Raw genomic sequence first — 18,107 nt, forward strand, 5'->3', positions numbered from 1 at the left:
ACATAGGAATTATAGTAAACAGAATCCCTGTTGGGGTGGGATGCAAATAAAGAGAACAGCATTCAAGCTACAAACTATTATCTTCTAAGAAAAAAAAAAAAAAAAAAAGACTATCGCTTCTGATGTAAGAAAGTTCTTGAATTTAACATGCTGTTTATAATGAGGATGGAAAATCACAAAATCAACTTACAGTTAACTGATTTAGCTGCTGGGAAAAAAATTAAAAATATCAAGGCTAACTAAGGAAGGTTTCATGGCATCAGTCACTTAGACACCACTACGAAACCCTAAAACATATGAAATGTAGAATTCTACAACACTCATTACATTAAATTTTACTTTCATTGTTCTTACTCAAAATTAGACTTGCTTGATTTTTACAACAGAAATACAATGCTGCACACACAAGATATAATTACTTTTAATTTCTTATGATTTTAAAAACCAAAAAATGCAATCATAAAACATAACTGGTTTGACATTCGATGACAGCAAAAGAAAACAAACATATAAAACTTTTACACAACATTCATAATGTGATAATTTTTATAGAAAAATCCAGAATAATAACAAACAAAAATTATAATAATTAATGTTTTGACCAGAAGAATAAAGAAACAGCTATTTTATTTGGTAATCTCTAAATTCTTTTCAAAATATACACTTAGAAACATACACTGCTAAGTAATAAAAATGAATATAAATACCTGAACAGCATCATCTTCCATCAAAGGATCACTGGTGCTAGTAGCTTTATTCTGCATATCTTTAGATTTGGGTAACTTACATCTTTTGTACTGTTTTGTGGCAGAACTAAAGAGAAAACAAAATTTCTAGCAAAGTTAAAAAATTGATTTATCCTTAAAAATGAAAAATGCAATTTCTAAATGTTCCCGCCCTTGGTAATTCTGAATGTCAAGTACTAAGAGACAAGCAGCACTTCATGTATAATAGACATAACAGCCACTAGGTTGTACTGAATGTAAATCCCAATAAGCTCAATGATATGTTTAGGCTGTGTTTAACTCAATGTTAAATTTTGATACTATTTTATTTTTTATTACAGACAAGTTATACAAAAGTTACAAAAATGTACATCATTTTCCGTTTTGATAAATCTTCAGTCAAAATTAATTCATGTACAGATCTGAAAAGATCATTAACAACATAATAAAGCAACACAATTTTTTAATTCATTTCTAAAGAGCTATCTACTTAAGTAAATGGATGCCTTCATGGAGGACCTTCTAAGGGAAACTGGCTTATATTATTACATATTACAGATGAGAAAAACCATGATAACACCCAAGCAGCTAGCCCATTAGCCAGAGTTGGAATCCCGGTGGCTGCATGGGCACTGAAATTTTTGGTAAAAATTATGTTTCTCAAAGACAAAATTACTTGACAACCTAACTAACTTTTTTGAGAAGACAAAATTCACAAAACAGTTATTTTACAAATTTAATGAAATAAGGCCATAATTCTCCTTCTTGAATTTAAAGTTTTACAATGGTATTTTATTAAATATATATTAAGTGATTTAACATTTCTTGAATCTTCATAAGAAGTTCTACATATGTCTATAATAGATTCGCATCAAATAAAATTTAATATGTAAAATTATGTTGAAAATAATTAGCAGTGGGGAAAGTAAAACTGAAAACCAGTAAATTTATTGATCTACCAAGAGACTGGAAAAAGGTTGAAAAAAATGGGACAACTGTAAGCTTTGATACAAGGCGATTTCTCTCAGACTTTTTTCACTATGGCCTAGTAAATGATTCCCTAATGACACACACACTATGTACTATAACTGAAAAAAACATACCTTCTGAAATAAACTTGTCTAAAATTAATTCTGGACCTTCTGAGTGGCATGACTTTTTATCCAGTCATGATACTTGTTGTCACGTAGTATGTATTCTCTCGTTACTTAAAATTAATTTTATTTTCTTATTTTTTTTATGACCTAAAGATCATTTTAAGGAATGGAGGTTGTTAAAAGAAAGGGTACTGTAAGTAATTATACAAATCTAACTAACAAATACTGCTTAAAAACAGCTCTTCTGAAGTACAGTCCGAAGTTGTTAATCCGGACTCGTCGGGACTTCGGCGATTCCGGATTATAGATCATCAGTTTAAATCTGGTAAGATGGCATGCAGAAATTATAAAATTAAAAATATGAAACCATAATTTATGAAATAAAGAGCAATTATGATCTAAAGGATATCAAAATTTAAAAAAAAAAAAAAAAAAAAAAAAGCTTAATATTTATTTGTTTACTTTATTAAACATTTCTTTCAATTAAGTTGTTTAAGTTGCTTCGTTTTATATGATAATCCTTTCTCTTTAATTTTATAAACAGACATAATTTCTTGTTGAGTTACAAAGTTCCGCAGTTCAAATCCTATAATTGCTGTTTCGAGAATACCGACTAATTTGTCAATCGAAATTTTTTCGTTTTCAATAACCTCTGTATCACTTTCTTCACTATCGGAAGCGAATTATAATGACGAGGAATTTGATTTAAATCATATCAAAGACGGAGTACATTGAGATGAAATACTACATTTAGTAAGGAATTATAAGCCAAATAAAATAAAAACATCTGCCCTGAAGATAAGGATAGTGCTGACAGATCAACTTCCAATTCATTGTGGCACCACAGCATTAAAGATAAACAAAGTTTAGATAAACAAACGTTAAAGTTTAGATAAACAAAGGATATGCCTTTATCCATTTTTTGCAGCAATTCGACTGTTTGTTTAATGGACTTCGAAACATACTTTTGCTTTGTAGATTCTTTGAAATTCTATTTGACATAATTGAAAGTTCAAGCTTACTTTTATAAAATTGCTCTAACAGTCTGCAAAAAATAATAAGCTGGATCCAATTAGAAGATTAAGGGACAACGCAATCTGCAACATTAACTAAAATAGATAATTAGATAATTTTAGCTTAGCTTATACCGTCCGTTATACATTAAACGCACATGCGTAAACATATTATGCGCATGCGTTGACGCATGCGCAGAAAGTTTGTAGCTTCGAGGTCCGGATTAACAACTTTTGACTGTATATCAAGAAAGCTGTGTTACTCAGAGGATTAATGCAAACTGCATGTTATTACTATAATGCAGCATGTCCCACATGCTACTGAACCCCAACAGTTCTTTAAAAGTTTTAGTTTTAATGAAAATGTAGTCATAAAATCTGCAACAGACTTAGCTGACTTTGTAAAAAATGTGGGTACTTTTCCGTTTCGCCGGCGCAAATCTCGCCAAGCAGACTTTATTGGCGACAACATACAGTATACACATAAAAAATATTAAAAAAATGTTAGTTCTAAGAATTCTTTTTTTGAAGGCTTTAACATTTTAATATCGCTTAAAATTTTATAAAAAGCCAATAAATAAAGACAATAAATTTGTGAAAAGACATTAAGAATTTACTATGCTTTCATGGTTCAACATCCTGATTCGCCGGTTCATATCACGTGACCCCAAGAGATCTCATCTCACGTAAACTACTCTACAAAAATCAAATGCTATCAGTAATTATCTACATTAATTTCAAGTTAAATCTTAATTTGGAACACAAGTTTAAATGCAAGAAATATTCCAATTCGTACGAATAGCTTACTCAGAAATTATGTAAAACTGCAGTGCTTTACTTCGCTAATGCATTCTCATTAGAATTGATGAATTTAACCCTTGACTTTAACTTTTCTATATTTTCGGCTTCGGGTAAGCGCTGTGATTGCATCCTAATTGACTTAATTACCGAAAATGGCCTTAGACATAAAACTGAACTATCTGATAAAAATTCTATGTAATTATATGCCAGTATTGAAAGAAACAATCAATCTGATAAGAAAAAGCTGCCACTTGTTTTGAAAATGAGGCGTAAAAGGTTACCAGCAAGAATATTCTGTTTGGCATCGGTTGTACCATTATTGGCGACTTTATCGCTTGCGCCGGCAAAACGGAAAAGTACTAAAATGTGATATGATAATATGTAATCATCATTTGCTCCCAAACAGCAATGAAACCAGAGTACCATATTTTTAAATGTGATTACCAGTAGGTCCACAGTCGTGGCATGGATATCTTAGTTGATATTTGCTTTCATGGTATCTATGCCTTATGGTTTGTTCGGAAAAAAAAAAATTATATTTCAGACATTCTGATAAAACGTAATCAGGTGGTGTTAGATCAAATGAGCATGGTGACCAAAGATCCTTTGAAATGAAGCGATTACTGAGTAAGGATTGAATTTTAGACTTGCTTACACAAGAAGTTTGGCATCCTTTCTACACCGCATGAAATAACAAGTTTCTTATTGTCACACTGATATACAAAGGTAGTGATTGAAGAAAAAAATAGAACTATTTTAATAGTTATATCAAAACATGGACCAATTATGCATCACTAAAATATTTCATACCAAAAAACATTTTTTTTAATGAAGAAGGTCTTCATATTTCCCATTATTTTCAATTGCCCAAACATAGGAGAAATTTTGAACATTAATATATAATAATAAATGAAACCATGCCTTGTCCAAGAGTCAAGCATAATCCAAATAGAAATGAAACAACTGAGAACAGAAGTAGTGTGTGTATTGGTAGGAGCATTCCAAAATATTTTGCTCTGAATTCAACATTATCTAAATGCAAATCATGGCCACTTCCAGCATATATCATCATCATATTTTTAAAAAGATAATGTAAGCCCACTTCAAATATTGTTGTAACACTTTCACTAGTGTCAAAATTATTACAGAAATGACAGTTTTGGTACGTTATCCTAGAATAAAAAAGGCTAATACTTTCTGTATGTTTTCTCTTTGGAAAATATACCTTATTTAATGACAGAAAATACAATTTCATTATAATCAATCTATTTATTAAACAGTAATCATATACCACATTTTTAAGAATTTTCTCCCGCACATAACCATTTCTTAAAATATACATTCAAAACCAACAATACCTTACAACTACAGTTTTTGGCCAACAGGTTACTTTTTTTAAATGTTAATTAGATCACACTTAAAAGTAAGTCAGCAGGGGTGATTTTTCTAAAGCCACCTCACCGACTTGTTTTTAAGCACTATTTTGTTTCAAAAATTTTGTACTATTAATGCTTTTGATGGTTCAAGAGATTACATTACAGCATATAGTACAAATGAATTTGACTATAGTGCTATTGAATATGAAACAGACTGTTGTATGGCCTGACAAATATATATCAATAGCTCGGAAAAATGATATTGATGCAGAAGTACTTATTGAAAAATAGACATGTTTATCTATAAATCAAATTCTGTTTAACAAAAATATTTCTTAGATGTATTTTAGTGTTTTATTTCATCTACTTATTTCCTCATAATCAAAATATTTTTCTGTAAGGAAAGATGTATTTTACAACTGATGATGACCAAGAATACAGACAATACAGTACTTATAATACGCTAAGCTACTTAACAATTAATTACGAGGGCCATCCAGGAAGTAGATTACGTTTCCGTCTGTGTCCGCTAGGGGCGGGGCTAGCGCGGCCATCTTGGGGTCAGAGCGTTGCGCAGCTCAGTCTGCATCTAGCCGTGCTAGTGAGAGGTTCGTGCTGTGCTCCGTTCAGATACTGTGACGGTTTGAAATGTCTGCGTTAATTGAAAATCCCGCGAGCTGCGAGGTGCGCTCAGTAACAAGGTTTCTGACTGCAAAAAACTGTAAACCGATAGAAATCTATCGGCAGCTTCGTGAAGTGTATGGGGACAACATTATCACTGAAGGTGGAGTGCGTCAGTGGGTCATAAGATTTCAAAATGGCCGAACCAATGTTCACGACGAAGATCGAAGTGGAGACCCAGCATAGTGACCGCCGAACTTCTCGAAAAAGTCGATGCTAAAGTCCGTGAAAATCGAAATTTCACAATAACGGAACTTTCTTTGAGTTTTCCACAAATTTCGCGAAGTTTGTTGCACGAAATTATCAGCGAAAAGCTTGGTTACCACAAGTTTTGTGCAAGATGGAAGGCAAGAAGAGGTAACGAAGTGGTTGAAGGCGCAGGCGGCCGAATTTTTCGACGAAGGAATTTCCAAGCTCGTACATCGCTACGATAAATGCCTTAATTTGTATGGTGACTATGTAGAAAAGTAGTATTTGAGTGTGGCTTTCATCTGTATATAATAAAATTTGTTTCCTATACTTTGTTTATTTTTTTATTCCAAAACGTAATCTACTTTCTGGATAGCCCTCGTATATTATAGAACATTCATTTTAAAAAACAAAGCTACATAAATATCAGTGCAGGTAATGTAATGCCCAATCATTACATCATCATTCCTGGTAAATGCATTAAACATAAATAGGAATAAAATTGAAAATAAAGAAAACAGAAAAGAAATTCTGATATGAATCTGGCACTAATATTTCAAAGGGGTGGGGTTGGGAGGGGGACTGAAACATTAAACATTTAAGGATACAACAGATAAACAAGTTAAAGCAATTTAGAAAATTCTCTAATTCTCCTTTATTATTAATCACTTTTTAAAACATTTTAAGACTATTAATTTATTAAGAATATTCTATAACTAAAGAAGAAGCCCATAAATTTATTAAAAGAAAAGAAATAAAGTTTTGAAAATAAAATTTTAACTTACACTGAAAATGTGTCTAAAAACCCAGGTGCTTTGGATGAAAGTTTCACTGTACGCACTTTAGATGTTCTAAACCTCCTTAAAGTACGACGGATATCGGCACTAGTGGCTTGAGTTCCTTGGCTGGTAACATATTCCTGAGTATGATTACACACAACTTTACCTTTTTTCTTTTTAACACATGGTACATGATGTGCTAACTCAGATCCATGAGAAAATCTACACTTTTTGATAGCTATATTTTCTTCAGTTTTATTTGCTTCAAAATTTGTTTTTTTTACAGTGAATGAATTATGCCTTTCAGAAGACTGCAAGTGCATACCACTATCATAAGAATTTGTATGACTAGATTTATTTCGCTTTGATGAACATGATTTATTGTCTGAAGTCTTTGTTTTACATGGTGTTTTCAAGGCACAAGAACTATTATGTTTGGAGGAACATCGTCGATTCCTAACCAGCTTATTTTGGAAAGAATGCTTACATGTGCACCGAGTCTCTCTTAATCCATTCTGGCTGCCTGCACCACTTGAAACTGCATTTTTTTTTCTGCAACAGTCACCATTTAGACATATTCTACACTGTCCAGAATTCATCTGGACTTGAGTTGCACATGCTCTTTTCTCGTTTTTCTGATTTTCTATAGCACAAGTTACTGATTCTTTTTTTATATATGCAGCAAGCATTTTTCTACGCTGCCTTGTTAAAGGACCTCTGAAATGGAGGAAATCTTCAGGATTATTATTGAATGTTTCCTTTTGATTTTTTCTTTTATTCTTACAAATTGAATTGGATGATATTTGGTTGCTTTCACTAAACTCTTCTTTATTGCATTTTCTCTTTTTTTTAGAATTTTTTACTTTTTCTTCATGCATTTTTCTTTTTCCAGTCACAGATACACTTGCAAAATCTGACTGAGTAGCCACGCTCTTTCTAGCATCTAACATTAAATCTGCATTAGAAAATTCCGAACAATTAACAGCTGATGCATCTTCTAAATCTGACTGAGTAGCCACATTCTTTCTAGATGCTAATGTTAAATCTGCATTATAATATTCAGGACAATCAACAACTTTTGAAGTTGATGGCTGCTGAGGATCAAAATTAGCATACCTTTTTGAATCAGAAATACTATGTACTGCTTTTAAACAAGCACAATCATTTACACAAGTTCCATCTCTATCATTCCTAAAATCCATATTACAAACTTTATTAGTCTTCTTGGAAGTTTTTGAACAACTGGGCATATTATTACTAGAATCTACTGAATCAACATTTAATGCTGAAGATGAAGGGTGATGCGATCTGGCTGTTTCTTCTGACAAATCATTTATTTCCTTTTCATATTTACTTTGCTTGGAATTGTTTAAATTTGTACCAGGCATTTCAGATATTTTCTTGCATTCATCTTTTTTATTTTCTATTTTAACACAACAAGGATTTTGTGATGATGTTGAAGGTTGTAAATAATCATACTCTGTAATTTCTCTTTTGATTCTACTGACATTTTGCATTATTTCCCTTGAAGATGAGGCATAATCATCTTCATCTTCAATTTCTTGTTTAATAAAAGCACTGCTTGCTTCATTTGGAGTTACTGAAGGAGAAGCAACTGTGCCATCATCATCATCATCATCAGTTTCTGAATCATCATCAGTAGTTTCTTCTTGAACCTGATGATCATTATAATTAACACTGCCAGCAGGTGCCTGAACTGGGTTTAAATTATTTCCATTATCATCAGCTACATTGATTTCATCATTTACATTTTCTCTGATTTCAACAGGCACATGAACAACATTATTCTGTTCATCAAAGAAATCTTGCGGCAAAACCATCAAATGTGGCTCAGGACGAATTTCATTATCTGCTTCTACATAATCTCGATCAATCTCATCATTCTCTAGCACCTGCTCGTCACCTTGAGGTTCAAAATCCTGTTGATGACCTTGGACAGCAATATGTTCATCTTGGTTACTAACTACAGCTGATGACATACCAAGACCAGTACCTGCACTCAAGCCGACATGACTACAACCCTTGGGTGGCTCTCTGAACATATCATTTAGAATCACAACTTCTATTTTGGGCAAAAGTGCTAAGAACAAGGCAAATGAAGGCAGCTGTAAACAATGACATTTTTGAAGTGTTAAATCAGTCAACTCTTTCCATGCTTGCACACCTAAAATATTTAAAATATTAATAAAAAATCCAATAGAAGATAAAAGTTCATTAAATTATAGCAAATATTTTAAAATCTAAAATAAATATAATTTTGAAACATATTTTTTAATTAAGAAGTAAATTAATTAGAAAAATTAAACAGCCATACAACTTGGAACATTAAAATATCCTACAACATATACAGTTAGCCACAAAAGTCTGTGTACAGACTAAATTTTAAATTTAAAAAAAAAAAAAAAAAAAAACACTTAAAGCATAGAAAAATGTATTTTAATCATTGCATTTTTTTTCTTCTATTAGCTAAAATTGTACACTTATATAAAAAGTAAATAATATCAGTGTAATACATTTTACATTTTTTCAAAAATATATTTTGTCAAAAAAACTCAGAAATTACCTCCAATAAGTCTGTGTACACTTTAAAAAAAAAAGCAAAATATAAGTTTTTTACATTACTTCAATACTTTGTAGGATATCCTTTATTCTTTAAAACAGCTTGCAGACGTCTGGGCATTGACTGAACTAGTTTTTCAGTGTCATCCTGTAAGGATCTTAAGTTTTACTAACGTTTATTTTATTTTAAATCTTTACTATCACTTCTTATTTTCTACTTCCGGCCAGAATTATAAGCGTGAAGGAGTTTATGCAAAGTTGTCTGGCGAACGCCAAGTATTTAAGTGTGGCCTTTTTGCCAAGCAGAAGAGAGGAAGCCGTGAGTTCGAAGCAGGCCGCTTACCTTAGAAGTTACGCAGTTGCTACTTTGCCTTCCAGGCCAGAGGTTTTAATCCTCTTGATAAATTAAACGTATTGTAGTGTTCACAGTCTCTGTGCTACATACGCTTCCTGTTATTATAAGGCCAATCTTATTCTAAAGTTAAATTAGAGTTTAGTTTTATTTTGATATCTTTTAAGTTAGACCCCGAGTGGAGGGTCATTGTATTCCGAAGTACGGAAGTCATTGTATATAAAGAAAAAAAATAAAGGGTTTTGTATACCCTTCGTCTGTATCCTGTCTACTTACTACAATTAGTGAACATAGCTTTAGTAAGCTCTCTGTTCTAGTCAGGTCATTGTATGTTTCCGAAGAAGGTTAGAAGAAACATTGAACCTGATAGTGGCGCCCGACGAAGAATAACCATGGCCGAGTTTCAAGAAGAACCTGTGCTGCCTGCAGAAACAGCTCAGAATCCAGAAATGCCAGCTGCCGCCCTGGAAGGATTTGGGTATATTGTCCAGACCATGCGCGCTTCGATAAAACCAGAAGCAACGTTTAATGGAAACTCACAGGTAACCAGTTTTTTGGAAAAATTGGATGACCACTTCATGCTCTACCCCGTGCACGAGTTTCAAAAAGTTACCTTAGCTACCAGCGCTTTGAGGGGCCAAGCGCTTAACTGGTTCAAATGTATCGGCAGAAGTCTCTTGGGTCAAGCAGGAAGTCACACCTATACCTACGAAAATTTCAAGACTGCCCTACTAAAAGCCTTCCCTGTTGTAAGGGATTGTGCGAAATTAGAAACAGAACTTTTCAGTATATATCAACAAAGAATGGAAAACCTCTCCAGGTTTATTTTAAGAAAAATTCACGTTTTCAAGCTCTTGTATGGAAACCGTCCGGATCCTGAAATAATTCAAGTGATTTTGCCGAGGTTACTACCCCAAGTGCAAGACTTTATTGAATTGAGAAATCCGACTACACTGGAAAAATTATTTGAGCTAGCAATCCAGTTTGAAAGTAGAAGAACGGCGGACGTCGAAAGAAGACGCCAATATCAACAGCGAAACCAATTTGGTACGCCAAGACTACAGCAAACTCAAGCACATGGCTACGGAGAAAAAGCGAATCAGTGGGCAAGGAAACCCGAGCATTCAAAAACAGCCGGCGAACGTCGACAGTTCAATAGCAACCCAGGAAAAAAGTCTCAAGGCCAGTGGAGAAAGAAGGAAAGCACCGAAAGAAAAAATAATTTAAACTAAAACGGATTTCTGCTGACGAGAGGGTGCGGAAATCCGAAGGCCACGAAAACCCCTCTTCCTACAAGTTAAATACAGTAATGGTGAAAAATTTAACTCTTCCGAAGATTGAAGTCTTGGTAAATAATATCCCGGCCACCGCACTCCTGGATACCGGCGCGCAGTGTTCCTGTGTGGCAGAAGTCTTTTTTAGAAAGTATTTTCGCAAATACCGCATATATAATGCGGATAATACAACAGTATTAGCGGCGCAAGGAGAACAATGTAAGTGCGTAGGTAAAGTACCTTTGTACATCCGTCTCAAGGACGAACAAGTAAAGGTGATGTTTTTTATAGTAAAGAATTTGCAAGCACACTTAATACTAGGAATAGACTTTCTTTCAGACGCACAAGCTACACTGTATTTTAATGAAGCGTCTCTTAAGCTGACGATGAAGCCAGTGCGTGTAGAAAAGGTTGAACCGCCAAGGGTAAATCTCGACCACCTGCCTAATGACGAGCAAGATAGAATCCGACAAGTGGTAAGTGAATTTGCTTCCTTATTTAGTGATATTCCAGGATTTACCCAGGTTACTAACCATAGTATTGACACCGGAGATGCATTGCCGGTTCGTCAAAAACCATACCGGTATGATAAGAATAAGGAAAAAATTATAGAATGGCATATTACCGATATGCTACGTAAAAAGATCGTAACGCCTATCTCAAGTAGTTATGCTAGTCCGGTGGTTTTATGTAAGAAAAATAATGATTATCCTTTGGAGCATCCAAAAAGGTGGAGATTCGCTATTGATTACCGTAAATTAAATTCCATAACAAAATATCCGGTATATCCGTTACCGATTATAGAAGAAATTTTAAGGAACATAAAATCAACCAAATTTATGACAACTTTAGACTTAACGAATGGTTATTTTCAAATAGGGATCAGGCCTGAGGACGTGCCTAAGACTGCTTTTATAACCAAGTCTGGCACTTATGCATTTTTGCGAATGCCGTTTGGCCTTTCAGGCGCCCCAGCAACATTTCAGCGATGCATGGACATTGTGTTAAGACCTGTTCTCGGAAAGTCCACATTTATCTATTTAGACGATATCATTATTACTAGTGATAATCTAGACCAACATGTACAGGATTTAAGACAGGTGTTTTCTTTATTAAATGAGGCCGGTCTAAAAGTTAATGTCGAAAAATGCAAATTTGCAGCCCCTGAATTAAAATATTTAGGTTACAAAATATCGCAAAAAGGGATCGAGACAGATGAATCAAAAATAATCGCTGTACAAAAGTATCCGACTCCAAACACGGCAAAGAAGCTCTCTTCTTTTCTAGGACTTTGTTCATATTATAGGTCCTTTATAAAAGATTTTGCGGCTATCGCTGAGCCATTGTTAAAATTAAAAAGGAAAAAGGCAAGATTCTCGTGGACGGCCGAAGCCAATAGTGCTTTCGAAAAATTAAAACAAGCATTAACGCAAGCCCCTGTGTTGAAATTTCCTGAAAAGGATGAAAATTTAGAAATTTCAGCGGATGCTTCGGATTATGCGGTAGGAGCGGTACTTTCGCAAAATCAGCAGCCAGTAGCATTTTTTAGCCGAACTTTAAATCAAACACAAAGAAACTATTCCGCGACCGAGAGAGAGGCACTTGCAGTTCTGTTAGCAGTGCAAAAGTTCCGAGTCTATTTTGGAAAGGCGCCGATAACAGTATATTCTGATCATGCGGCGGTAACTAGATTGTACTCTGGAAAAAATTTATCCCCAAGGTTAATAAGATGGGCACTCAAGCTGCAAGAATATAATCTGGTAATCAAGCATACCCCCGGAAAGGAAAATATCGTAGCAGATGCCCTGTCACGAATTAAATTAGACGAACAGGGTAATACCGTAAAAGTTGCAATGCTGACAGCGTGTACAATAAATTCCCGAGAAACTGTAATAACCGAACTGGGTAAGGATCCTGAGTTTGGAAGTATTTATGAGTATTTGAAGGATCCTGAAAATTTTAGCCACCAAGATATTGTGGCGATAAGAAATAGGGCGGCCCATTACGAACTAATAGATGGTCTATTATTTTATACAAAAACTACGAATTCCAACAACGAATTTCGACCTGTTATCCCAGCTAGTCTTAGATTAAATATCCTGCAAGAGCTCCATGACAGCCCTTTAGCTTCTCATGCTGGTATTCGAAAAACTACTCAACGCGTACGCGAGGCAGTCTACTTTCCTGAACTGCAAAAGTTAACAAGGGCGTATGTCCAGTCCTGCCCAACATGTCAAGCCGTTAATTATATTAATTTCCGCCCGGCCGGGTTTCTAAATAGTATTAAATCCGAATTTCCAAATGAAATAATCGGTATCGATTTATTGGGCCCTTTCCCAAAAAGTCAGTTAAACAAAAGTCGCTATCTCCTTGTTATAGTTGATCATTTTAGTAAATGGACCGAAATTGTTCCCTTAAAACGAGCCTCCGCGAAATTAGTGACCGATTCTATTTTAAATAAATATATTTTAAAATACGGGGCGCCCCTAAAAGTTATATCGGATAATGGTCCTCAATTTGTAAGTAATATATTTGAAGACATGTGCCAAAAACTGGGCATACGTCATTTAAAAATGGTCCCGTATCGGCCGCAATCAAATATAGCGGAACGGGTCAACAGAAATATAGTGAAAATTATCCGTAGTTATGTTAAAAATTTTCATAAAAGCTGGGATAACTATGTCAATGAATTTGCTTTCGCCCTTAGGACCGCAAAACATGATACAACGGGAAAAACTCCTGCTGAGTTATTTCTAGGCAGAAAGATTATAACACCGTTAGATAAACTATTTTATGTGCAACAAAGAGCCCCAGAATTTAAAATGAGTGATATAGAAAAACTAATAAAAGAAGCAAAAAAGAATACAGAAGTAGCACAAAGAAAACAAAAATTGTATTATGACTTGAAACGACGGGGAGTAACTTATAAAGTAGGGGATGAAGTACTAAAAATTAAGCATTCACTTTCTTCAGCACCAGAAGATAAAACTGCCAAATTTTTCCCACGCTTTGAAGGACCATATGTTATAGAAAAAATAACTCACGCTGTTGTAGTATTAAAGGCAAGAAATGGTGAAACCTGTTCCGCAAACATTGACCAGATAAAACCATTCTATGACCGTAATAAAATGCAAATCTTTTCAGATCTTTTGCAGGATCCGGTACGGCAGACACCGCAGGTACAAGTTCCAGAGGTGGGAAAACGACAAGTACAAGGGCAAGCCAATGAGAGACAGAAGCAAGTGAAAAGAAAATTGCCCCGCGGAAAAATTGAAGGTACAAAGAAAAAGAAGCCGTTCCACCGTCCAAAAAACAGAGTTCACGAACACCCCCAGAATGAAGAAGGGAGAAGGACGACGTATGTGGAAAAGACCGGGAGAAAGGACGGCAACTATAACCCGGCTGTGAAACGGAAGATTGACTCATCCGACAGAACTCTCCGCAGCAAAAGTCGCCGAACTGCGGAAGGGCCATCAGCGGCGGAGGAAAAAGTACAAGAAAAATTTGAACGGCCAACAACGAGGTCCAAGCAGGATCACGACAGAAGTTTCCCGGTTCCACCAAGACCAGCTGCCTTCAAACGGCCAAGACCACAAGCAGAGGACAGAAGGAAGATGTTCAAGGGTGGCCGTAGTGGTGAAAAACGGAAGCTTCCAGAGGAAAGCACTGAAGGGCGAGCCCGTACAAGAAGGAGGATCAACCAAGCTACGGTTTGCAGCACCTTTAAAGACTGGGCCCAGAAAAGGATGTCTGAATATTACAAAGATAAGTAAAATTTTGTGTTACTTTACAAACTTAAGTTAATCTTTCATTCTTACTGCAAGTGGCAGATTTGAAGAAGTTTTACCTCATGCGAGGTCTACCTTTATCGCCAAAAGGGCGAGAAATGAGTTGTGACCGATTTTCTTATTATGTTTTTCAATTACTCGCGCGTAAAACTAAAGTTGATGTATAATAGCGTTGTATAAAGACTTAAATATTGTAAAAAGTTATTGTATAAATTTTATTTAAAACATTCTAACAAGAAAGAAGTTTTAGTCTGAAAGACTTTTTGAAATGTAGTATTATTTCAATGTAGAAAGAATTGGCACTTGCTTTGAAAAGAATAGAAGTTAACAATGTACTACTAATGTATGTTTTCAAATGTGTAAAATTAACGGCATCTTGATATGTTCTTGTATACATGTGAACTGTTATTTTGAATGTTTAGAAATAACGTGATATGGTAAAAGTGAAAGTAATGTTAAAAAATTTGTTATTCGTGTGACTGTAAAGATTAAATCATGGTGAATATGTGTTAAAGGTTGAATGATGTAGTTAGGCTCTCTGACGTTACACTTTAGAGTTAGCCACTTTCAGAATAGTACCTCAGGGTCTAGAGTTGAAATTAGGGTGTGTTAAGAGGTCTCGTATGTTGAATTTTAACACGTTAGTGTTTTGATTATAGGAGGAAGTGTTGAACACATAGACAGAAACACATTCGTGTTTGGTGTTTTTACAACACATGTCAGAGAGCACGGGGAGAGATAATTAAAATAGTCATGAATGAAATAAGAATGTTAAGAAAAGTATATTCTATATGTTATTTGCAATGTCATTCTGTAACATTTCATTAAACTAGTTTTCCTTCCAGATCTCTGGAAGGAACCAGAATTGAATAAAGCTCCTGTTTTGATGCAGTACAGATGAAAAAGAAAAAAGATTGTTGTATATTCCGGGAGCAGCTATTGTAACAAATTTCTTTCTTTTAAAATTTTCTAGTTTCTAGCTAAGTTATGTTTGTAAAAGTTTGGCCTCGCGTTAGTTTCTAGAGCTAAAAGTTTTCAACAAGGTCGTTTTAGACCTCAGTTTCAAACTAATTAACTCTGGCGGGAAGTATGTAAGGATCTTAAGTTTTACTAACGTTTATTTTATTTTAAATCTTTACTATCACTTCTTATTTTCTACTTCCGGCCAGAATTATAAGCGTGAAGGAGTTTATGCAAAGTTGTCTGGCGAACGCCAAGTATTTAAGTGTGGCCTTTTTGCCAAGCAGAAGAGAGGAAGCCGTGAGTTCGAAGCAGGCCGCTTACCTTAGAAGTTACGCAGTTGCTACTTTGCCTTCCAGGCCAGAGGTTTTAATCCTCTTGATAAATTAAACGTATTGTAGTGTTCACAGTCTCTGTGCTACATACGCTTCCTGTTATTATAAGGCCAATCTTATTCTAAAGTTAAATTAGAGTTTAGTTTTATTTTGATATCTTTTAAGTTAGACCCCGAGTGGAGGGTCATTGTATTCCGAAGTACGGAAGTCATTGTATATAAAGAAAAAAAATAAAGGGTTTTGTATACCCTTCGTCTGTATCCTGTCTACTTACTACAATTAGTGAACATAGCTTTAGTAAGCTCTCTGTTCTAGTCAGGTCATTGTATGTTTCCGAAGAAGGTTAGAAGAAACATTGAACCTGATAATCCGACATAAATTTTGTCCATTCTTCCTGCAATTTACTAATTAGCTCATTTCACGACATAATATTGTGTTATCAAATTAGTTTCTCCAATTTTGCCCACAAATGTTCGATTGGATTGAGGTCTGGTGACTGTGGAAGAGTACGCAACTGTCTTGGAGTGTGATAGAGGAGATATTCCTTCACAATTTTAGCTGTATGTTTCGGGTCGTTGTCTTGTTGGAAAATAAAGGTATTAGAAAGGTTAGAAAGGTTTAAATTTCAGGCATTGTCTCGTAGATTTTTCTTCAGAATATCCAGATAAACATACTTATCCATGACTTTATCAATAATGTGAAAATTTCCAACTCCTTTCAACGACATACACCCCCATACCATTCCATCGCCAGCTCCATGTTTGACAGTTGGATTTAAATTTCTCAGATTCTGTTCCTGGTTTTCTCCATACAATAGGGTGGCCATTAACTTTAAATATTGTAAATTCACTTTCGTCTGACCAAATTACATTGTTCCAGAAGTCCTGTGAAGAGTTTAAATATGTTTTGGCAAAAGCAATTCTTTTCTTTCTATTTGTCTTGGAAATGTATGGCTTAGACCTAGGTTTGCATCCATGATAATAGGCCTTTCGCAGCACTTTTCTTACAGTTTCAGGAGAAATTTCCTTGTTGCTAGTTAAAAAAATTTCTTTTGCAATGCTTGCAACAGAAAGTTTAGGATTTTGTTTAATTCGTAAAAGAATTTTTCTTTCTTCTCTCTGCGTTAGCTTCTTCGGTCTCCCACATTTTGGTTTTACAGCAAGACTACCAGTGTCAAGATAGTTTTGAATAACTCTTTGCACACTACAAAATGGTTTTACTGATATAATGAAGAGTTTTACCTTAATCTCTCAATTTGATAATTAGTTGTCTCGTAACTAAAGGAATTTCTTTATTGGTTGTCATTTTCGTCAAAGAAAATAGAAATAACAACTTCCAATCAACGTGAAATTTGCTTCAGAAGTCAATGACCTTGAAAGTGTAACCTTCTTTGCATTCTCAAGTTTGAAGTTTAAAAGTTAGATAAGAAATTCCCCGCCTCCTTCGCATTGTACGCAAACTTTACTGGCTTCGATGTCTGGCCACTTACCTTTTAAAAATTAGTGTGCATAAATTATTAGATATGAAAATATTACAGTTAAATAATTTCAAAGTCCCTTATTGAAACTAAATATTTAAAAAATAAAACTTTAAGAAACTACCCTTTTCATACCTTAAAATTTGGATTTGATATTACTTTTCTTGATGTACGCAGACTTTATTGACTAACTGTATATGTGTAATGTTTTTGAAGCATAGACGTGATGGCATAGTGGCAGGCTGGGAAGATGAACAGATGATGCCGACACAAAAAATGAATTAGACAAATTCCCAATCTTTATTTCCACACATATAAAATCATCTCAGTAGATCCAATAATAATGAAATCCGATACCTTTTTATGATTCAATCATAATGAAATATGATAAATTTCTATGTACATTGTTTCTTTAAAGAAATGATGAAGGCCTTTGAGAAGCAAACTGATGCAATGATGACAGAGTAGCACTTAAGGAAAGGAATGGAAGAAGAATGACGTAGTTTATTTTGTGAGCAGTATTTATACTAAGTCTGATGTAATTGTAGAGACAAGCTATGATTGGTTAATTTGAGGTTGTTATATAATCATAGAACGATCTCGAATTTGGGAGAACAGATAAATTTAGGGGGAGAGCACCCAATCTAGAATTGTTAATTTTGAGGTCGCCAATTATTTTT

The 18,107-nt window shown here is 34.5% G+C and overlaps 1 protein-coding gene across 1 annotated transcript in view; it reads right to left on the bottom strand.

The window, feature by feature from the left end:
- The window catches only part of LOC118193446 (uncharacterized), a 111,645-nt gene that overhangs the window by 29,010 nt on the left and 64,528 nt on the right, over nt 1-18,107 (bottom strand). The window contains exons 7-8 of the mRNA XM_035364537.2: nt 6,668-8,846; nt 708-813 (exon numbers count right to left, since the gene is read on the bottom strand). Of these exons, the coding sequence (XP_035220428.1) occupies nt 708-813; nt 6,668-8,846 (2,285 nt within the window). The remainder of the gene's footprint in view (nt 1-707; nt 814-6,667; nt 8,847-18,107) is intronic.

Source organism: Stegodyphus dumicola, chromosome 3 (genome assembly GCF_044657685.1).
Source record: "Stegodyphus dumicola isolate Sdum_Otavi_A_Nest chromosome 3, ASM4465768v1".
In the NCBI taxonomy this organism is placed as follows: Eukaryota; Metazoa; Arthropoda; class Arachnida; order Araneae; family Eresidae; genus Stegodyphus; species Stegodyphus dumicola.